Raw genomic sequence first — 23,924 nt, 5'->3', positions numbered from 1 at the left:
TTCAATGAAACACATTTATCAAAACAATGTGACTCTAATTTGAGTGCCAAAAATTATGCCATAATTTTAATACATAACTTCAAAAGGTTGGACTTGTTAATCAACTTAATTGGTTTGTTTGTCTGTCTGTGTCTGTTCACAATAAACTTAGATTTTTTTAAATAGTCAGACCAAGCTAATTCTGCATTGCATCTGCTATTGCAAAGTGTGGAAATGAGTAGGATATCTGTTGCTAAGTTATGGGTGTTTTTGTGTGTATAAATATTTAATATATCTAAGTATCCATTTATGATCATCTAATTAATATTAACAACATATTCTTTACTGAACTTACTCTGGGACAGGCGTTCCAATATTGGAGCACTTACCTTGTAACAAATTGTACAGTCGCCATCAGATATATCGGAGTGGCCGAGGTGCTCACAAATATCTGAACACGCCTCTATGGTCAAGGCGTTAAGTGTGTGTTCTGATATTTTTGAGTACCTTGGCTGCTCCGATATATCTGATGGTGACTACAGTACAAGTTGCCTTTAGTCACACCTGGGCAAGCGAGAAATGTGCACACTCACTGAAAGAGAAAGAGACAAGCTCATGTTTAACAACGAGTATAACAAAGATGAATGGAATGCGAAAATTAATCAAAAATAACAGATATCTAAGTATAGAACTAAATAAGGAAGTATTTATTGTGCTCCTTGGGGCCCACTGACTATCAGTCGGCCGGACGATATCGGCCTGTCTGTCAGTGGGCCCCTTTAGTTTGATCAATCTATAGTTGAAGGTTATGGCATAATATTTTTTTATGTGCTCCAGAGTCCATCAACTGTGCCGGGTGCTTGAACAACATTGGAGAAAATGACTATGTGTCAGCGTTGGAACAAGAATGGCATACAGATTGCTTCAGGTTAACTTGTTTAATTTAATTTATTTATTTCAAATAATATACTTATGTCTAGGTATACAAAAGTTTCGCCAAACTGTAGACAGTAGACTGTGTAGGCTAACCCCTTAGAAAACCGTGGGTCTTTTGAGATACAAGTTGACTCTACCCCAAATTGAACATAACTCCAAGGTTTGAAGCTTGTCAGTCAAAAATCAACTTTGAAGGCATGAAGTTAGATTATAATTGAAATTAAACTATCGTGAGACATATTTCTAAATATTTAGATCAGTCAAAATAACATGTTGCCAAAAGCGACTAAAAATAATAGTGAGTGAAACCGTACTGATCTAAATATGTGTCATGAATGTGTTATAAATCAAAAGGTACCACATTGTCGCTTGCCATAAGGACGCTCTGACAGGTTATTCGTATAAAGATACAATCCAATTTTGTCCTTATGGTAAGCGACAATGTGGTACCTTTTGCTTGAAAACTTCACATATTTAGATTATAATTTTTGAATCTTTGTACAAACAGTAACACTCTTAACTGTCTATCGGTGGACTTTATGCCTTTCCTAATAAGGTCCACCAATGTACAGTTAACGGATGGTACAGTCGCCATCAGATATATCTGAGCGGCCAAGGTGCTCACAAATATCTGAACACGCCTCTATTGTCAAGACGTTAGTGCGTGTTCAGATATTTTTGAGCGCCTCGGTCGCTCCGATATATCTGATGGCGACTGTACCAACTCAATATTCCGTCCACGGAACTCTAGGGGTTTAGGCAGACCAAATAAATAATTGAGGTTGTTTGAATTTGATACTTTTGGCAGTTAGTCAAATTACCTTGCAAGAATTACTCATTAAAGAAGCCTCCACCTCCACTTAACAGTAAGAAGTAAATTAGCTGATGATGTTGATGATCATAACGGCCCGGCCACGACATCGCGCGGCAGCGGCGAGCGGCGGCCATAGGTTGGAGCGAGACACTGCGATCGGACCTTTCGTTCCCACCTATGGCCGCCGCTCGCCACTGCCGCCACCGCGCGATCTCGTGATAACAAGCGGATTCTGTTACAGGTGCTCAGTATGCGACTGCATGCTATCAACATGGTACCATGAGAAGGGCGGTCTGCTGTTCTGTCAACAGGACTACTGGGCGCGCTTCGGCGAGCCTTGTCACCACTGTCAAAAGGTTAACTTACTGTTTGAAGAACTGTTAATTTGTAAAAAACCGCCAAGTGCTAGTCGGACTCGCGCACTAAGGGTCCCGACCATTACGCAGAAAACTTTAAAAAAATCAAGTTTGTTGTATGTGAGCCCCACTTAAATATTTATTTTATTCTGTTTTTAGTATTTGTTGTTATAGCGGCAACATAAATACATCATCTGTGAAAATTTCAACTGTCTAGGTTCATGAGATACAGCCTGGTGACAGACGGACGGACAGTGGAGTCTTAGTAATAGGGTCCCGTTTTTACCCTTCGGGTACGGAATCGTAATAAATGTATCACAGAAACATTTTCTTCTTGTCTCTGTTAGTTTATTTTAATAAAGAGCTATTGATTGCGGAAGATGTATAATAACGAAGAAAATGGCCCTGTAAAATACCATATGTTTTGTTGTAAATCATTATCAAGAGTTAAACTAAATAATGTTTTTTGCATCGCAGGTGATGACGGGCCCAGTTATGGCGGCCGGTACTCGCCACTATCACCCAGAGTGCTTCGCATGCAACACGTGCGGAGCCCCCATCGACGACAAGGAGCCCTATGCTGTGCAGCAAGAACGGTTGTATTGGTTAGTATATACAACATATTCTCAAAAACATAAACTATATACATAATTTATTTATTGATGGACAATTTGTTTAAAAAACGCACGTACCTAATTGCAACAAATTGATCTTCTTACAAAGCAACTCAAACCACATTGAAATCTTTCTAGACCTAGTTAAGGCCTTTGACACAGTATCCAAACCAATTCTTCTGTACGAACTTGAAATATTAGGATTTCGAAGCATGTTATTGGCCTGGTTTATTAGTTATCTATTCGGAAAAAGAAAACATATCGTCAAAGTAAATTCAGTCTACATTCTGATTCGCGCTTTTTAATTTTGGAGTACCACAAGGAAGTGTCCTAGGACCAACACTTTAATCTAAAAAAGTTTTCACTCGTAAGTTATCTCTGGCTTTATACAACGAATAGTCTGGCAAACCAATTTGTCAGTAGATAGAAGCGCGGAATTCAAAATTTGTATAGGAGGTCGATCTTTGGCGCCTACTTCTTTCAAATGTTCCGCTTTATTCCACTAACAGTGTTGGTTTCTCTGACTATACATATAAATAAATGAATATTATAGAGACATTCTTACACAAATTGACCAAGTCCTACGGTAAGCATATGTGTTAAGTATATCATTTGTGTTTAGTTCTCCATGTTACGCGCGTTCAGAGGCGGGTGCGCGCGCGCTGCGCGTGGTGCGGGTGCCGGTGCCGGTGCCGGTGCCGGTGCCGGTGCCGGTGCCGGTGCCGGTGCCGGTGCGGGTACCGGTGCCGGTGCCGGTGCCGGCCGCCAAGCTCAAAGATACTGAGTAAGTTTACTCAATACTGACTTTTGACGGTTTCAATTTAAGTATATTGATTTAAACTAACACGATTTTCACTCACAATTTTAAACTAACACGAGACTTAATCGCGTAAAAACTTGCGTTTATTTACGGCCTGACGTTTCGAACGTGGCGTTACGTTCGTAGTCAGGCAGACGGCAGACTGGCGAGGAACTGTATCAATATGAGAATGCCCTTTAGTCAGGTAAATAGCTAAAAGCAAAATAAAATGTATTTTATTCTATTCTATTTTGTTCAGTAGCAGTCCAAAACGTTTGAGCGTCACATATTTGCTAACCGATAGTTCGCGCTCGAAGTGTAAGGAATTTCAAGCAGTGGAAGCGAGTGTGCTGAACGCGAAGACTAAGGATTCCTTGGACTTCGTGCGTGAACTGTACCACTAAAGTAACTAAGTAACCCACTAACTGTATAGAGGGCGCTGCGCTCACAACATGTCGGCCGTGGTGCGCGCCGTGCTGCGCGCCGCCCTCACCGCCTGCGTCCAGCTCACCTGCCATAGGTACTAACACACTAACATAACAACCTTCTGGACACGACACATATTGCCACTTCCACTTACATACGTCACCTGTCTAAAGCAGGGATGTTGCGGATGCCGATTTTTTGACATCCGCGGATGCGGATGCGGATGTCGAGAATAGGCAGAAAAAAAAACCTCAAATATTACACTTTAGTAATTTTTATCTTAAAAAAAACGAAACGTAGTATTTGAACAAGAATATAGGTGCCCCACAATCGCATTACTATACTAAAGTCCAAATAAATCAAACTTTTCACTTCTTGTCGCTGTCCGTGCTCGATCGACGAATCACAAAACCGAAACGAAATTCCTATTGGCTTATGACGAAATTGCCTAGCACTTACGCCGCCGCTAAGACGTTCCTGTACCTGTACCTACCTGTTTCACATCCGCATTAAGCTCCGCATCGATTTTATGCGGATGCGGATGTTGAAAATAATGCGGAAGTTCCGCGGTTGCGGATGCGGATGCGAATATTCGCAACATCCCTGTTACACAAGTCAAAATGTCATCATTGTTTTAGATAAAGCTGATCTCATCTCATTCAAGAATGGTTTTTATTAATTGTCTAATACAATAAATCCTAATTATGCGATGAGCACAGGCCAGTATCAATTAAACTATATTATTAATTTATTTCATTCATTAATCTGACTCTCACTGTTGCACACTGTAATTTGCACCTTATGTACAATTTAATAAGATTCAAAATGAAATTTAAAATGGAAGTCTGACTCTCCACCTCAAGCCTTTAGTCAGTGTCATTAGGGATTTTAAATAGAACGTACGTATACTACTAAAGTAAAAGTTTTAGTGCTTACCTACTTATTTCATCGCGTTTATGAATGAATTCATATAAAGTGTTTGAATTTACGATAGTGATTCGTTTTTATAACACTGTGATTATAGAAAGGTGTAAATATAGTGCAAATGATAATAATAAGTTTGTCATGTTAGTTATATAAATGTGAGTATAGTTTTTATCACACCGTAAACTTTTTGCGAATCAATCTATTGATAAATTGATGCTATAATTTAGTACTTTAAGATGTTTTACTAATTTTTTTTTTTAATTTATGATGTTTTACTAAAAAAGATACATTCACAGCTTGTTTTATCCTCGTAAGGCCCAATGTGCATTACAATGTACACTGTTTCAATCTAATTTGAACCTTACACTAACTGAATTAAGTAGCATTTCTTTTGTTTCATTGTTTTCTAAAACAAATGAAAGTCACCCTAATCTTCTATACAACAAGGTTCAAATTAAAAATAGGGAAACTTTGTATGGTGGGCCTTACGAGGTTATAAGTACCTACACTTAATGCTTGTTAAATACGGAATTGTAATATTTATAATTGTACCTCGGTTCGCTCGTACAGTGCGATGGCGATATTGACCGTGACGTGAAAAATCGGATTAACAGGATGGATGAAATCGCGACAGGTTACGGGAACCATTTGCGACGGCCGAATGCCTCTTCGGTTAAGGGTAAAATTTATAAAACAATCATAAGACCTGTCGTCATGTATGGATCAGTGTTAGGCCGATGGGTCCTAAAGGTGACGGATGAAAAGAGATTGCATGTAGCGGAGATGAGAATGTTAAGATGGATGTGTGGCGTGACGAGAATGGATAGGATAAGGAATGAGTATATAAGAGGAAACCTGAAAGTTGCACAGTTGCGGAGGGATGAAAGTCATGTGACAAGAAAGGTATTTAATGAATGTGGAGGGAGGTACGAGGAGAGGAAAACCGAGGAAAAGGTGGATGAACTGTGTGAGAGATGATATGAAACGAACGCAAGTGAATGATGAGATGACGGGTGACAGAGAGGTATGGAAGAAAAATACATGCTGCGCCGGCCCCAAGTGAATGGGACAAGGGCAAGCGAATGATGAATGACTTCCCACCGACGCGGTATCAGGTCAACAAAAAAAAACTTATTAATTGGTTTGTTATTCCACAGGATAGACTCGTCTTGCGGTCTGCTGACCCTTCACATCGGGGACCGCATACTGGAGATCAACCCGCCTAAACCCAAGGACGAGCCTGATAAAATACAAGACACAGTTATACAGGTAATGGATAAAACACCTTAATCTCTAAGGCCCAATGTACATTACAATGTACACTCTCTTTCAATTTAATTAAAACCTTTCATAAATAAAGTAAAGCCTGACCAGTAATATATCACGCGCCATGTTGCGGAATTTCACTGAAACTAATTTTTTCATACTATACTTGTCACCCTATACATGAGAATAACAGCGCCCTCTTGACAATGATCATATATGTCTGGTCAGGTTTTAGCATTTCTTTTGTTACATTGTTTCTCAAACGTACGAAATTCAACCCAAATTACTACACAACAAGGTTCAAATTAAAATAGGAAAACGTATGGCTGGCCTTACGAGGTTATTGGTCGAATTTAAACTGTTGTGAGACATATTAACCTGTGATCGGAATAGGCAGAGTATAAATAGCTATACGAAAAGCTTAACTTCTCTCGGCGCGCCATAAGACACGCATCGCGACTCACATTTCCTCCACATCGCACGGTTGCCTTCCGTGGCAGCTTTCGTTTCGCTGCCACCAAGTGTTGGAATGATTTGCCACCACCAGTACCTAATTTTAAAACCGTGTCCACCTTTAAAATTCACCTCCGTAAATTCATACAGGCTAAGCAAAAATGCAACACTTAGGCAACCGTGCACACACACACAATTCACACACAAAACGCATAAGGTTAATGGTTAAATATTAGTTAGATTTACACAATCACACACACAATTCACATACAATACGCATAAGGTTAATGGTTAAATATTAGTTAGATTTACACATTTTTTTCTAAAATTTGTATCAAAATTATTATATTTCTTTCGCAGCTTACTATAGAACCACCAGAAACACCAATGTGCAACATACAGACTGAGACGGAGCCCTCGTTAGAAGGGGACGGCAAGAAGGAGCGGCTGTTCAAGAGGAAGGGAGACGGCGCGAACAAAAGGGTCATTAAGAGGAGACAGCCGAGCTCGCCTTTACTATGTGATAAGGAAAAGAGTAGCAGCATGTCCAAGTTGTTGGATGCGTGAGTCGATTTTTGTATATATTTTTAGAGGGTTCCGTACCCAAAGGGTAAAATCTGGACTCTATTACTAAGACTCCACTGTTCGTCCGTCTGTCTGTCACCAGGCTGTATCTCATGAACCGTGATAGCTAAACAGCTAAAATTTTCACAGACGATGTATTTCTGTTGCCGCTATAACAACAAATACTAAAAACAGAATAAAATTAATATTTAAGTAGGACTCCCATACAACAAACGTATTTTTTTGCCGTTTTTTGCTTAATGGCACGGAACCCTTCGTGCGCGAGTCCGACTCGCACTTGACCGGTTTTTTTTAATTATATTATTTGCTAGGTACTCAATAGCCCTATATGAAGCCGAAAGATGCGAAATTGGTACTATTTGATGAGCCTTAATTTTATTTGTTGTACTGCCATAGACAGTAGACAAGATGGCGCTGGTCGCTGCTGCAAAGGCTGCGTTCAGCTTATGGTTGGGCCGTGTCGTACGGCTGCGATCGTGACCCAAAATGGTCCCGCCGGAAGATCAGCGCTGACCTTCGGTTCAGCATTATGCTGAGGCGAGACCATTTCGTGGTAAACTTCAACTCCTACCTATTTTATAAGTTCCTATAGCTTTAGTATACTTTTGTATGTAATTTTAGTTTTAAGTTTATCACGAATAAAACATTTGAATTTGAATTTGTTGTAGTGTTGATGGTGATCCGGAACCAACGGGCGTACTATGTGACCTATCAAGGGCTCGGTCGTTCCGGGCGGAGCCGCGGCACGTCACGCAGCGAGTTTTCCGCGCTTGCGATTTATTACAGGTTAAAATACTTTTTCTCAAAAATGGACGGCAAAGTCAACGTTGCCGGTTAAAAAGTAGGTCGCGAAGTGCGTTGTTTATGGTCAGTCAAAAAATTAAAAAGTTAAAAACATTGCAGTCTTGATTTCGGGACTGCAATGTTGCATACAAATTCCATTATTTGTCGAGTTGCAAACTTTTTAAAAGTTGAAGTGGCCATATCAAATGAAGGCATAGGTCCATTAAACAGCCAAACAGATGATCAGTACTTATTATTATAATTATGGTACCGCGACTATTTAGGTGTCTCAAATAGGTATTTTCAGCAGAAAAATACACTTCTATTTTTAATTTAAAAAATAAAACGGCGGCAAAGCAAATCTTATTACTTTTTTCTGTGAAAATATATACATAAGAACGTTGCTTTTGTAAAATATTTCTATTATATTTGTATTTATTGCGCCATTTTTTAGAAAAGCACTATATATGACTCTGCTGGAAGGCTACTTGCTGGCTTCGGATTCAATTAAACGTACTCCCAAGGTCGTCCGTTTAAAACGAATCCTCGGCCAGCAAGTAGCTACTTCCGAGCCTCGACAATAATGTACTATTAGTTACGCGATTTCGTCGCGCCGCGACATGCGGTCGTCCCCAATTCTGGGGTCTAGCCATAGTGATTGCCGCGCACCGCTACGGAACTTACGCCTGTTCGCGCTTGCGCCACCTAGCGGTCATATCTGTCGTAATAGACGCGTTTTGTTAGAGAGTGAATCTTCTATACTTAGTACTATTATTTATTCTGTGGTTACTCCAAAAACAGCTTTTTGTATATAAAACTATATTGCAACTGTAGTATGTTTTACTTATTCCTTGTTGTATAGAGTGATCACTGTTTGTGTTCAAAATTTGAAGCTTTTGTGTCAGCTAGAAGTACCTTAGAATTTTGATGATCGATGAGTGAGTCTGTCAATGACAAAATTATAGTTTCAAATCCACGATAGGTGTTACTAGTGACCTTTCAAAATGTATATTATGTAATTAAATAAAAAAACAGTAAATAGAAAGTCCATGCATAGATCGTGATCGGCAACGCAGGCTTCGTCAAGTGGACACAAAAGCAAATCAGCAACAGGCTTCGTCATCTACTTACAAATGATGTAATCCGCAACAGGCTTTGTCAATCTTAACCTCTAAATTAAACTATTTAGGCTATGGTGCCACCCCGGACCGTAGCCGGCCCAAACGTCCCCATGACACTGGCAGCGTTGCCCCGTTGAATTGCCAAGGAGATCTGTTGGACCAGGTACGACCCGGAGCGAGGATCGCAACCCCTATCTCTCAGTCGCGGACCCAATTCCCACACAAACTCCTTAGCCTCCGCACCCCAAGGTCCTGCAGTCTCCACCGCAACTGGTATAAAATCATACATTGGTTCCAAGGCAGAGTACTTCGTATGCTTCTGTGACCTTTTACACTGAAACAATTAGTCAAGAATATAAAATGTTGAATGTTTGTTGACAGGGCGAGCTACTGGGATCTGGGTTTTTCGGTGAAGTGTACAAAGTGACTCATAGCGAAACCGGCGAGGTGATGGTGCTCAAGCAATTGTACAGATTAGACGAGGACGCGCAGAGGAACTTTCTCAAAGAGGTAACTTCTCAAAAAACTCTCGTAATAAGAAAGAAACCTCCTCAAAGAGGTAACTTCTCAATTCTCAAACAACTCTCGTAATAAGAGAGAAACCTTCTCAAAGAGGTAACTTACAATTTTTTGCGGTCCGCCGGGCTCTGATATCAGCCAATATTCCTTGTGTTTTAGAGCCTCCAGGGTTGTCTCGTACGGATGGCAAAAGGCCAGACGGTCTCACATTGGTTCCATGGCAGAAGGGTCGGTGCCTCTTGTGGGACGCCACGTGTGTCAGTACATTTGCACCGTCCCACCTTAGCCTCACGCTTAGGTCTGCTGGGTCAGCCGCTGAATACGCGGCAAAACTCAAGCACACTAAGTATAATGCCCTGGAACCAATGTACGAGTTTGTGCCGATTGCAGTGGAGACTGCGGGACCCTGGGGAATGGAGGCTAAAGCGTTCATTAAGGAACTTGGTCGTCGGCTTAGAGAGAGGGGCTGCGATCCACGCTCCGGGTCGTATCTGGTACAGGGGATTTCGTTGGCTATACAACGTGGAAACGCTGCTAGCGTGATGGGAACTTTTGGGCCCGATGCGATTCGGGGCGGTCCTTTAAAATGACTTTGTAATAATTATTATCATAAGGGATATTGACGAAGCCTGTTGCGGATAGCTTTATTGTTTGTGTGTAATGACGACGCCTGTTGCCGATTTATGGTTGTACCCATGACGAAGCCTACGTTGCGGATGTGAATTTGTCAACCCTGTATTACTTAATTCTAATGTTGTTTTGTGGAATTAATTTTTTGGATAAAGGAAAAATTCGGTCTGCACGGGATTCGAACTTGGCTATTTTTGCGCTTTAAGGGTCTCCGCCAAGCTCGGTTCTCGATACAAACGTAGTTCCGCTCTCATTTTAAAAAGACTGGCTAGATTGCTCTGAAACTTTGTACTTACAATAGGATAAGGTATATGTCTGTAATTAGTTTATTGTGCTTCAGATACCATAGCTAAAAAAATACAGCGCATTTAAGTTTTTCATACAAAACTAGTTTTTGCTCTATTTCGTTTATTTATTTTATTTTTTTAATTTTTTTTCATTTTTATTTTTTCATATACCTCATGTCATTGTATGTGCAAGGTTTCATTACAATCCAACACGTAGAGTTAAAATGAGAGCGGAACTACATTTGTATGAAAAGAAGGTGCAATTAGACCGGGCTTGCCGGGGACTCTTAACTCTTTGAACGCTACTCCTATCGTGCGCGCTGAGTCATCTTGAACCTTGTCGGGATGCAGGAAGGTTGATATTGGGCTGCAGCCGCGTGTCAGTTGACGTCTTTAGCGGTCAAAGGGGTACAGGACTAGGTATGTATTGTAGCTTCGTACCCATAGTGCAAGCTGTGCTTAGTTTGAGGCTAGGTCGTTTTGTGCGAGTCGTCTCCAAATATACACGGTGGCTAAAAAAATTGTGCAATCCCGTTGCCAGGGAGATTTTGGGATTATACTGAGCAACTTTTACTAAGGGAAACACCACGAAATCGCGAAAAATAATTTGGCTGTTTCATAAATTTTGGCTGGTCCATTTTCTATGGGAGGGTAAAATTTTTTTGTATATTTATTTAATGTCCTACAGGTGGCGGTACTGCGTTCTCTGTCTCACCCGAACGTGTTGCGTTTCATTGGGGTGCTGTACCGAGACAAAAGACTGCATCTGGTGACCGAATACGTCGCCGGAGGGACTCTATACAATCTCATACAGGTAAGATTTCGTATACGATAGGGATGTTGACATGAATCGCGAATATATAGAATGGTATGTTTTTACCATAGCAGGGAATATAAGAATGCTGAAATTATATTTTGTAAGTGTAAAAATGCGTAATAAATTAATTAAAAATAATTAAGTGTTTAAAATAATGCCCGGCATCACGTGACTGCAAATGCAAATCAGAGCGCGTGACGTCACGGTGTGAGAAACACGCACAGACAAGTTGTCAAACCTGGCGGTCCTCTGGCACTGACAGCAGTTTGTTTATCACATCGTTACGTCATCCAGATCACGTGACAGCTTGGAGCGTTTTTGTGCGAAATTTAAACACTAAATTAATTAAAGTCGATTTTTTATTAATATTTTTTTTGCAATAATTACGTGTATCCTATAAAATGAAAACAGTTCTAAAAAAACCGGCCAAGTGCGAGTTGGACTCGAGCACCGAGGGTTCCGTGCTTTTTAGTATTTGTTGTTATAGCGGCAACAGAAATACATCATCTGTGAAAACTTCAACTGTCTAGCTATCACGGTTCATGAGATACAGCCTGGTGACAGACAGACGGACGGACAGCGGAGTCTTAGTAATAGGGTCCCTAGGAACATGTCTAGTCACTTTTTTTCCAAAATGAGTTTTAATCTCAAAATATAGAGCCCTCAATGAACTATTAGTTATAACTTCTGTTACCGCTGCAATTATGCGGCAAAAAGGCCTAAAAGTTGTTCGCTGCAATTAACTCCTTTTTTTCTCACTTTAAAATCACTACTACACGAAAATAATATGGTTAATTACCTACATCGTTCCTTTCAAACAGTGATAACTCACATGTTCTTTCCGTGTACCCTTCATTTGTAGTTTTAGCTACCAAACCTGTGGCTTTCAGATAATATAAGGTAGTGTAGTCATTTTAATTTTGTGTCGATGCTTGTGTACGATTTGGTTATAACAAATGGCGGTTATAAAGTAGTGCCTTGTGTACAGGATACTAGTACGGAGTTGTCGTGGACGGAGCGCGTCCGCCTCGCGAGAGACGTGGCGGGGGGCGTGGGGTACCTGCATCGCATGAACGTCATACATCGGGATCTCAACTCACACAACTGTCTAGTGCGCGAGGTAAGCTTCTATATCCCACTTTTAGGCCTTTTTGTCGTGATCTATCCATCCAAATCTTTTAATTTCATCCTACTCCATTTTATCTTCTTTTAACCTTGTAAGATCCACCATAGAAAGTTTTTCTATTTTTTTTTTATTTCATATATCTTTATTGCGTCCATGTTCATTTTACATAGGATGGTATTGAAACATTATAAAGTCTGTACATGGTACCCTGTTAGGGTATGGCAATATAATCTTAATACTAATGGTGACTATTTACAAATAATACTAGACTTGATGTAACATAATTTCATTTCACATTTTTAATTTGAACCTTGTTCTATAAGTATATTGGTACGAATTTCGTTTGTTTTACAACGCAGTGAAACAAATAAAATGCTACTTTATTTGTTTCATGAAAGGTTCAAATTAGATTGCACTGAATATGTACGTTTTAATGTATATTTAGAGTCACGAGGTTAATATACTTTCAATGGCGTTTTTACTGCGAATAAGTTTCTGCCAACATTTCATTTTTAAAAACTTGCCGACTGTTTTAATGCCCCCAAAGAATTAGGGTCGGTTTCACCAGTTTGTCATCGTTACAAAGTTCGCTAAATTTTATTGTATGAAAAGTTACATAGTAAACCGCCGCGGCACGCCGGGTGACGTTGATCAGTCTGTCAAGTGCGAATGGTGCAACTGGCACTTAGACTCGTCAAAATGAAATTAAATGAAAAATGAAAATGAAAATATTTATTTCAGACACCAGGTGTCCATATTTTTCTCTACAAGACTATATTAGTACTTAAAAATAAAACATAATACTATAAAACTACCTATATATAAAAATAAACGTTAATGTTAGTAGAACACATAATGCTCATTGGATCGAACATGCATTGACATCCAGTGAGTTGTGAGAGGGCTGTCAACCCTTTCCGCAATCACCCTCAGGAGAGTGTTGGTCGAAACGAATCAATTTTAATTTTTAATTAAATTAGCTCGATAATACCAAATTAAGGCCTGTGCGTGTGAACTTCCAAAAAGGAAAAAAGTAAGGGTACCATTCGATTCCTTACATTCTATTCAACAAAAGATTGTACAGCAACTATATACATAAACGCAATATTTCACCGACAAAAACGCAATATTCTTGTGTTGTCCATACTTCAAGATGGGCCCTCAGTGACCTTGACGTCACGTTCACTTATCGTTTTGTTAGGAGCGTTTCGCGAGTGAAGTACGACTGTCTTTGACTGTCATTTCTGACTTTTGTATTGGTTTAATGCAATGGGTCCCACATAGACAATTTGATCCTAAAAACAAACCTGATCGATTGATACCATCATAGAGTAACTTATACTAGAGCGGTACTGTCTTAGTTAATTTTGTAACCCCAGTAAATTCACTGCCATCTGTCGACACACTTTAAAACTAAAAATGAAGATGTATAAAAATACGATAGAATGTATTTAAATATAGATAAATGATTTTTTTATTTGCATTAATTATTTTTATGATTTTGACCCATGTTCTTTCACTGATATACGTTAAAATTGTTAAATAACAAACGAAACCGTCAACGCCATCTATACGACTGTAGGCCAAAACTAGTAGCGCCCTCTGAACGAGAATCAAATTTTCTTGATTTTCGAGGCACGTTTTTTCCTTAGACTGTATCCATCTATTACGGAGTTATATCTATCTTTGATACCATTAATGAAAATTTGTCATGTAGCCTATTGTCATCTGTATTGATATTGATAAAGTATATGGGTTTGCAGGACAAGACAGTGATCGTGGCGGACTTCGGGCTCGCTCGGATTGTACAACGAACGGCGAGCAGCTCGCTCGAGCGCCACTCCACATTACGGAGGAAACGGTATACGGTACGTCATATCAGGGATGTTGCGGATGCCGATTTTTTGACAACCGCGGATGCGGATGCAGATGCGTATTATTAAGGGCTCACATCCGCGGATGCGGATGTCGAGATTAGGCACATAAAAAACGTCAAATATTACACTTTAGTAATTTTTATTAAAAAAAAACGAAACTTAGTATTTGAACAAGACTTATAGGTGCCCTAGAATCGCATTACTATACTAAAGTTCAAATAAAACAAACTTTTCACTTCTTGTCTCAATCCGTCATAGGCTAGTGTTCGATCGATGAATGACAAAAACGAAACGAAACTCTTGGCTAATGACGAAATTAGAATTACCTAGCAATTACGCCGCCGCTAAGACGTTCCTGTGTGTTCGTTATGTGACCAAATTTAGAATTATTTTAATTTATAATTACGATTGACATGACATGATTGTATTTTCGCTTTAAGATATATGTATAATTTGATTTGTTTTTAAGTTTAAACAATTGAAGTGATGATGTTTACATTTGTAGCTTGATTTTATGTACTCTGGACATGTAATTAGCTTTATCAATAAATATATGAATATGAATATGTACCTACCTGTTCCACATCCGCATCCGCATTAAGCTCCGCATCGATTTTATGCGGATGCGGATACGGATGTTGAAAATAATGCGGAAGTTCCGCGGTTGCGGATACGGATGCGAATATTCGCAACATCCCTGCGTCAAACAAAAGAGTTACTGTTTGTGGAAGAGGTTTATTTCGTAGTGCAGTGATTTTAAAAGCGAAAGTAAGTAAGTAATTATAGATGGTTTGAGGTAGATATCAATTCACTAGACGGCGCTGTGTTTCTTCTAGGGGGAGTCTTTAATGTTAAATGTATTACAGGTGGTGGGTAACCCGTACTGGATGGCGCCGGAGATGATGAACGGGAACGTTTACGATGAGAAAGTGGACGTGTTCTCCTTCGGGATCATACTTTGCGAGGTAACTACATCCTTACTTATTATCACCCTTATGTGTTATGTAATAAAACCGGCCGGTCAATGCAAGCCAGACAGCCAGAGGCATAGAATCCTGTCCTACCCACCCTCTTTGCGGGTAACAGAACTCGGGTACGTGGGGTCGCTACTCCCCAACAGCTCGCCACAAGCTGCGTAAGCTAAATTATTTTATTACTAGCTTTTGCCCGCGACTTCGTCTGCGTGGACTTAGTAACCCCAGCTAGAGAAAGAATAGCGCCTGGAGAATGTCTTATAGCAATCATTCAATTTGAGCATAATATGCACACAAATATTAGGCAACTCATTCATTATCTCAATTCCATCATGATTCCACCCCGCTTTTCACCCTCTTAAGGGATGATTTTCGGGATAAAAACTATCCTATGTCCTTCCCCGGGACTCAAACTATCTCTACGCCAAATTTCAACTAAATCGGTTGAGCGGTTTAAGCGTGAAGAGGTAACACACAGATAGACAGACAGACTTTCGCATTTATAATATTAGTATGGATTAATATTAAAATCTAAAATGTCGTTGATAATTGTCTGTCCGTGTTTTAGGTTTTTATTAAAATTGAACGTTTCAACAGTGCTTTGCTTATTATTTATTGAGAAGTTCAACAGCGTTTACATTAAATAATATACAAAAAACATGAGAACTTAAGCATAGCCAATAACAAAACTCACTGGAATTTATACAAAATGAAAATCATCTGTGGGTACACTTCTGACTTGTGCTGTACAAGAATTGTAAATATAAGTTAAGTTGTAAATCTTTTAATAAGTATTTTTCCTTTAGATAATCGGGCGCGTATCGGCTGATCCAGATTTCCTCCCGCGGCGGCCGGACTTCGGTCTCAACGAGCCCTTATTTTTAGAGAAGTTTTGCCACAACTGCCCACCACCACTCTCTCGTGTGGCGCTACTAGCTGCCCATTTACATCCCGGACACAGGTACACGCTCAAACAGAATTATCTCTTAGTCTAGACTTCTCTAGACGAGCTTCTGTTCTTAGAAAAGTTTTGCCACAACTGCCCGCCACCGCTCTCCCACGTCCCCGTAGCGTTACTTGCCGCCCATTTACTTCCCGGACACAGGTATATATTCTGACATCGGTCTGGCACTTAGTTTAGACTTGTATAATCGAGTTCTTAGAAAAGCACTGCCACACTGTTCCGCGTGTCGCTACTAGTTGCTCATTTATAGGTACCATTAAAATCACAGGGTAATTATTAGTATTTGGAGTTGAAACTCTAGGTCCATGGGGTCCCAGCGCGCACAAGTTGTTTGCAGAAATCGCAAAGCGTCTGGTTGACGTAACTGGTGACCGAAGAGCTGGCGGCTTCCTCGCACAACGTATCAGCATTGCGATACAGCGAGGAAATGCCGCCAGCATCCTTGGCACAATGCCTCAAAGGGCCTATTTTACATTTAAGCTAGTTATTAATTTCGGTTACGTAGTTACCACTGTATATATCTTGTATGTAAATAAAGAGTTTTTATAAAGATTATGAATCAAAAATTATGATATCCGCAGTAGAACTAGGGTCACCGACATATCTCGCAGAATTGAAAACCTTAAGTGGCAGTGGGCGGGGCACATTGCTCGCAGAACTGATGGCCGGTGGGGCCGGAAGGTTCTGGAGTGGCGTCCGCGTACCGGAAGACGAACTGCCGGTAGGCCTCCAACGAGGTGGAGCGACGACCTGGTGAAGGTCGCGGGAATTCGGTGGATGCGAGCGGCACAGGATCGGTCAGAGTGGCGAGCCTTGGGGGAGGCCTATGTCCAGCAGTGGACGTCTATCGGCTGACATGATGATGATGATGAATAAAGATTATGTATAAAAAAGGCTTAAAGATAATTAAACTATAACTATGCTTTTAGCGCGGGACCCGAGGGCCATCTGGGATGTTTAAAATTGTATTTTATGTTGTGTTACTTCTGTTTTATCAATGGATGATAATCCGTCATTTTTGACACAAATTGTTTTTTAGAAAGAGAGAAAGTTAATTTAAATTTTTTGAGGTAAATTTTATAAATAAAGGGGTTATGCTCTAAGTTCCTGGAGCTCGGATTTTGGCCTCGCAAGTGGCGCAACTTGTGAACGTTTTGGCTTCGCTGATCGCGTTAAAAGTTAAGACTGTAAAGACACTTGGGGAGCTTTTTTTGACTGATTCAAATAGTATTTTATACAATCGTGATATAATAGAGAGCTTTTCAGTCGAGTACCGTGTTTAAGCAACGAAGCATGCTGAGTTGCTTAAGTAAAGTACGAGATTGGAAAGCTCGATTATGTCACTATTGTATACAATACTTTTTCTACGAGACAAAAGTAATAATACTTTCAACTAGTAGAATCATATAGGTAAACAAACCAAAAGTATACAGCTAAGATACTTGAGCTGCTGCAGCCCGCGATACCTTCCTACTCTTGCGCGCCCGGCGCCCTCGGCGGGTTGATCAACCACACCGAGGAGTAACGAGTGAGGCCCTGGTACCTGCTCAAGCTAAATTCAATTTTAAGACAGTTTTTTTCTCGATTTTGGCCACCGTAGCCTATAGAGACTAACAAGCAACGCTAAGCGGTTTTCGTAGGGTATGGATGTTACTATATGAAGGGTGTCACATGCGCGTTTCTGAGTTATGAAGCAATTGTTCCTACTACAACATAAAATAAAATGTATTTGTTGGCCAATCAATCACAAAGCAGATGCGACGCAGCAGCGTGTTTAAGTAGGCTAATTTGCATTGAATCGAGTCTCCTTAAACAAGAAATATTTTATCGAAATGTATGAAGTTCTATTTTCAAATTTTTTATAATTGACTAAACCGTATCGATAAAATTCTTAATGCCCGAGTCGGAAGTGCCATAGACTATCCAACGTTGAAAAAAGTAAGGTAGTAGTGTTGTATATGAAGTTGTAATACACAGATCATAGTCGACGAGTAGAAAAATCGAATTTGAAATCTGTTTTTACGACCCATATTGATGTGTTGCAGGCCCACCTTCGAAGTGATCGAGATATGGTTAGAGACGCTGCTGATGCACATGGGCAAGTCGGCTGCGCAGGCGCGCCTGCTCGCCGACGTGGCGCAGTACGCGGCGGGCGGAGCGCCCGCGCCCGGCGGGGAGCTGCGGGGGCTGCTGGAGGTGCTCAAGGTGAGCCCTGTCTCTAAACCGAGCAAACAACGTAGGCACAGCCATATAACCACTTTTCATGGAGCCATTCAGGATATTTCCACCCCCTTCTCACTGTTTTAGGGTCGCTTTCCACCTGTCCGATTTCTTTGTCCGATGTGTATTTGTGTCTCACATTTTGTTTAGTGAGGGAGTGAGCCGCAGTGCACATGGGACCGAGAAATTGGACAGATGGAATGCCAACCTGAGATAAAGCTATATACTTAAATTGCCAGTTAGGTTACGTTCTTACGTTACTTCGACTATAGAAACGATTCTAAGAATTACGGGCTAATATAGATTTTTTTACCAGTCCCCATCGACGGTGACCATCACGGCGACCCCCTCAAACACCGGCCGTGCGCTGGGCAAGTGCGTGTCCGCGTCGCACATCGGCGCGCCGCCGCGGGTGGTCACCGTCACCAACCTGAGCCGCAGCCACAACACGCTACACACGCCGGGCTACATACTGCGACAGCGACCTGGCAACATTGACATCACCAAGGTATTACTCCATCAACAGTGACCATCACGTGGTCACCGTCACCAACCTGAGCCGCAGCCACAACACGCTACACACGCCGGGCTACATACTGCGACAGCGACCTGGCAACATTGACATCACCAAGGTATTACTCCATCAACAGTGACCATCACGTGGTCACCGTCACCAACCTGAGCCGCAGCCACAACACGCTACACACGCCGGGCTACATACTGCGACAGCGACCTGGCAACATTGACATCACCAAGGTATTACTCCATCAACAGTGACCATCACGTGGTCACCGTCACCAACCTGAGCCGCAGCCACAACACGCTGCACACGCCGGGCTACATACTGCGACAGCGACCTGGCAACATTGACATCACTAAGGTATTACTCCATCAACAGTGACCATCACGTGGTCACCGTCACCAACCTGAGCCGCAGCCACAACACGCTACACACGCCGGGCTACATACTGCGACAGCGACCTGGCAACATTGACATCACCAAGGTATTACTCCATCAACAGTGACCATCACGTGGTCACCGTCACCAACCTGAGCCGCAGCCACAACACGCTACACACGCCGGGCTACATACTGCGACAGCGACCTGGCAACATTGACATCACCAAGGTATTACTCCATCAACAGTGACCATCACGTGGTCACCGTCACCAACCTGAGCCGCAGCCACAACACGCTACACACGCCGGGCTACATACTGCGACAGCGACCTGGCAACATTGACATCACCAAGGTATTACTCCATCAACAGTGACCATCACGTGGTCACCGTCACCAACCTGAGCCGCAGCCACAACACGCTGTACACGCCGGGCTACATACTGCGACAGCGACCTGGCAACATTGACATCACCAAGGTATTACTCCATCAACAGTGACCATCACGTGGTCACCGTCACCAACCTGAGCCGCAGCCACAACACGCTGCACACGCCGGGCTACATACTGCGACAGCGACCTGGCAACATTGACATCACCAAGGTATTACTCCATCAACAGTGACCATCACGTGGTCACCGTCACCAACCTGAGCCGCAGCCACAACACGCTGCCCACGCCGGGCTACATACTGCGACAGCGACCTGGCAACATTGACATCACCAAGGTATTACTCCATCAACAGTGACCATCACGTGGTCACCGTCACCAACCTGAGCCGCAGCCACAACACGCTGCCCACGCCGGGCTACATACTGCGACAGCGACCTGGCAACATTGACATCACCAAGGTATTACTCCATCAACAGTGACCATCACGTGGTCACCGTCACCAACCTGAGCCGCAGCCACAACACGCTACACACGCCGGGCTACATACTGCGACAGCGACCTGGCAACATTGACATCACCAAGGTATTACTCCATCAACAGTGACCATCACGTGGTCACCGTCACCAACCTGAGCCGCAGCCACAACACGCTACACACGCCGGGCTACATACTGCGACAGCGACCTGGCAACATTGACATCACCAAGGTATTACTTCATCAACAGTGACCATCACGTGGTCACCGTCACCAACCTGAGCCGCAGCCACAACACGCTACACACGCCGGGCTACATACTGCGACAGCGACCTGGCAACATTGACATCACCAAGGTATTACTCCATCAACAGTGACCATCACGTGGTCACCGTCACCAACCTGAGCCGCAGCCACAACACGCTGCACACGCCGGGCTACATACTGCGACAGCGACCTGGCAACATTGACATCACCAAGGTATTACTCCATCAACAGTGACCATCACGTGGTCACCGTCACCAACCTGAGCCGCAGCCACAACACGCTGCACACGCCGGGCTACATACTGCGACAGCGACCTGGCAACATTGACATCACCAAGGTATTACTCCATCAACAGTGACCATCACGTGGTCACCGTCACCAACCTGAGCCGCAGCCACAACACGCTGCACACGCCGGGCTACATACTGCGACAGCGACCTGGCAACATTGACATCACCAAGGTATTACTCCATCAACAGTGACCACCACGTGGTCACCGTCACCAACCTGAGCCGCAGCCACAACACGCTACACACGCCGGGCTACATACTGCGACAGCGACCTGGCAACATTGCGTGTCCTGTCAAAATCTTGGTCTAACTTTATTTCCGTACTAAATTTCATCTTAATCGGTTCACTCTTCACTGATTTAAGCGGGAAGAAGTAACAGGTTGCTTTCGCATTCATAATATTAGTAAGCAAAGGATTTATATATAACATTTTCAACCAAAAGGTACCACATTGTCGCTTGTCAATAAGGTTGATTTCAAATTGAAGCTGTATGGAAATAGCGCCTTATTGGCAACCGACAATAAGTACCGTTTTGATTGAAAATGGCACATATAATATCGTTCGTGTCAGGTGGACGACATCTCCGCGTGGCTGGACCCGCGGCCCAGCGACTCCCCCAGCATGCCGGCCTTCCTCCGCAACCAGTCCGTCGAGGGCCTGGAGACCCGCGCCAAGCGCGACGCACCCGCGCCCTTCTGCCGCCACCACAGCATCCCGGACCGGTGCCAGGACGACAGCCCGCTCAATGATGACGACTCTGATTCTTCCGATGACGATCTTGAAGATATTACGGATTGGCACAGGTAACTTCAAAAAGAGGTATCGTAAGCGAGTGTCCTGATAAATCTATCCCTAAAATTTATCTATAGCCTGCCCCGAGAATTTTGTCTCGTATTAAATTAACCTCCAATGTACCGTTGTTTATCACTGAAGTAAATTATCGTTTAATCCCTCGACCCTGAACGTCGCTTAATTTGTATGTCATGTCCTTTTTATATTGGTGAGCAATAAAGAAGATTTGTATTGTATTGCATTGTCGCTATATCGAACACGCGATTTCATAAAAAAAAACCGGCCAAGTGCGAGTCGGGCTCGCGCACTAAGGGTTCCGTACCATTACGCAAAAAACGGCAAAAAATCACGTTTGTTGTATGGGAGTCCCACTTAAATATTTATTTTATTCTGTTTTTAGTATTTGTTGTTATAGGGGCAGCAGAAATACATCATCTGTGAAAATTTCAACTGTCTAGCTATCACGGTTCTTGAGATACAGCCTGGTGACAGACAGACAGCGGAGTCTTAGTAACAGGGTCCCGTTTTTACCCTTTGAGTACGGAACCCTAAAAAAATTAAAATTGAAAGACGCATGTTTAACATTTTTGACACATCAAAGTGCCGGGAGTTGAGATGTTAAATGTTTTTATTTGCGATTGGCAAAATATTACCTTACAATTTCAGTTCCATAGTTTATTACTAAAATTATTGATCTTTTCAGAAACGTTTCGACCGTCGGCACGTCCTTCAAAAAGATCGAAAAAATGGAAGTCGACCAACCCAAAAACCTCCTGTCGGGCATCGTGAAAAAAGGCGAGAATCTACTCAAGAATAACAGCTATGATGTCACCAACGTTACCCTGAGGAACCCAGACGAGAGGAAAATACCTGAAGTAGAGTGTAGGAGATTTAATATAGACTATTTGAATAAAAGTCCTGTTATGGCTGTAGCTGTTAAAAACATTCAAAAAGAAGCGAAACCTGTGGAAAAAACTGGATTTTTTACTAAAACCTTACTCTCGCCTAAATTTAGTAGACTCTTCAAACCGAACACGGCGGAGGTGGTGCGGAGTAAGACAGAGATGGATGATAAAGAGGAAAAGAGTCGGAGCAAGTTCTTTATACAGCGGCCCGCGTCGCCGAGCAACTTGTATAGAGGGCATCGAGTACGGCCCGTTGAGGATACCAAGGTGAGGAATTGTCTACATCTTCATAAAATGTTAGTTGATTTTTACGTAAACAAGTCTTAGGGTGGTATTCCACCTTCCAATTTCTTGGTCCGACGTGCATTAAACAAAATGTGAGACGCAAATACACATTGGACCAAGAAATTCGACAGATGGGATTCCATCTTTAGGCAAGAGCTGAATTTCAGTTAAGGGAAAATTTGATTATTTTTCAGTTAAGGGAATAAATGATAATTTTTTTCAGTCAAGGAAAAATTTGATTCTCTTTTCAGTTAAGAAAAAAATTGAGTAGTTTTTCAGTTAAGTGAAAATTTTGTTATTTTTTCAGTTAAGGGAAATTTTATGATTATTTCAGTTAAGGGAAAATATAAAAAAAAAATTAGGTTAGGGAAAATATGATAATTCTTTTTCAGTTAAGGGAAAATTTGAGTATTTTTTCAGTTAAGGGAAAATTTTATTATTTTTCAGTTAAGAGAAAATTTTATAATTATTTCAGTTAACGGAAAATTTGCTTTTAACGAGTTTCAAATTTGTGACCTGTTGAAATACCCATCCATGCAGTTACTCTAACCGCATCAGAAATATACAGTTTATTTTTATTCATCAATTAAAAGAAAAAATTCGTAAATCTAATATAGATTTGTGTTTATATAATATTGTCTCCTACTATTTTGACGACCGGTCTGGCCTAGTGGGTAGTGACCCTGCCTGTGAAGCCGACGGTCCTGGGTTCGAATCCCGGTAAGGGCATTTATTTGTGTGATGAGCACAGATATTTGTTCCTGAGTCATGGGTGTTTTCTATGTATTTAAGTACTTATATATTATATATATCGTTGTCTGAATACCCATAACACAAGCCTCCTTGGGCTTACCGTGGGACTTAGTCATCTGTGTAAGAATAATATTTATTTATTGTTTTGTTTTCTAGGACAAAAAGGAGAACCACATACTGAAAAGCGACCTGAAGTTGGCGAGCCTGGGCAAGCCGATGACGCCGATATTCCGGCGCCACGCCGTCTCCGAGCGCGAGCGCCCCGCCTTCGCGGACGGACGCTTCAGCTGCCGCGACCGCAAGCCCAGGGACGACAAGTTCATAGGTAAGGTCAATCCAAAGGTCATCCATTAATTACATCACACCAATTTGAAGGTTTTTTTACCCCTCCCCT

The 23,924-nt window shown here is 41.9% G+C and overlaps 1 protein-coding gene across 1 annotated transcript in view; it reads left to right on the top strand.

The window, feature by feature from the left end:
* LOC134750375 (uncharacterized) overlaps positions 1-23,924 on the top strand; it is a 30,575-nt gene that overhangs the window by 622 nt on the left and 6,029 nt on the right. The window contains exons 2-28 of the mRNA XM_063685536.1: positions 785-907; positions 1,971-2,085; positions 2,563-2,690; positions 3,322-3,483; positions 3,932-4,018; positions 6,009-6,120; positions 6,931-7,133; positions 7,824-7,941; positions 9,441-9,569; positions 11,184-11,309; positions 12,301-12,432; positions 14,202-14,306; positions 15,182-15,280; positions 16,096-16,250; positions 18,299-18,458; positions 18,790-18,998; positions 19,124-19,246; positions 19,372-19,494; positions 19,620-19,742; positions 19,868-19,990; positions 20,116-20,238; positions 20,364-20,486; positions 20,612-20,734; positions 20,860-20,965; positions 21,366-21,598; positions 22,291-22,759; positions 23,687-23,855. Coding sequence (XP_063541606.1) covers positions 785-907; positions 1,971-2,085; positions 2,563-2,690; positions 3,322-3,483; positions 3,932-4,018; positions 6,009-6,120; positions 6,931-7,133; positions 7,824-7,941; positions 9,441-9,569; positions 11,184-11,309; positions 12,301-12,432; positions 14,202-14,306; positions 15,182-15,280; positions 16,096-16,250; positions 18,299-18,458; positions 18,790-18,998; positions 19,124-19,246; positions 19,372-19,494; positions 19,620-19,742; positions 19,868-19,990; positions 20,116-20,238; positions 20,364-20,486; positions 20,612-20,734; positions 20,860-20,965; positions 21,366-21,598; positions 22,291-22,759; positions 23,687-23,855 — 4,001 coding nt within the window. The remainder of the gene's footprint in view (positions 1-784; positions 908-1,970; positions 2,086-2,562; positions 2,691-3,321; positions 3,484-3,931; positions 4,019-6,008; positions 6,121-6,930; positions 7,134-7,823; positions 7,942-9,440; positions 9,570-11,183; positions 11,310-12,300; positions 12,433-14,201; positions 14,307-15,181; positions 15,281-16,095; positions 16,251-18,298; positions 18,459-18,789; positions 18,999-19,123; positions 19,247-19,371; positions 19,495-19,619; positions 19,743-19,867; positions 19,991-20,115; positions 20,239-20,363; positions 20,487-20,611; positions 20,735-20,859; positions 20,966-21,365; positions 21,599-22,290; positions 22,760-23,686; positions 23,856-23,924) is intronic.

The sequence above is a fragment of the Cydia strobilella genome, chromosome 19, assembly GCF_947568885.1.
Source record: "Cydia strobilella chromosome 19, ilCydStro3.1, whole genome shotgun sequence".
NCBI lineage: Eukaryota > Metazoa > Arthropoda > Insecta > Lepidoptera > Tortricidae > Cydia > Cydia strobilella.
This window is presented reverse-complemented; position numbering and strand designations above follow the sequence as displayed.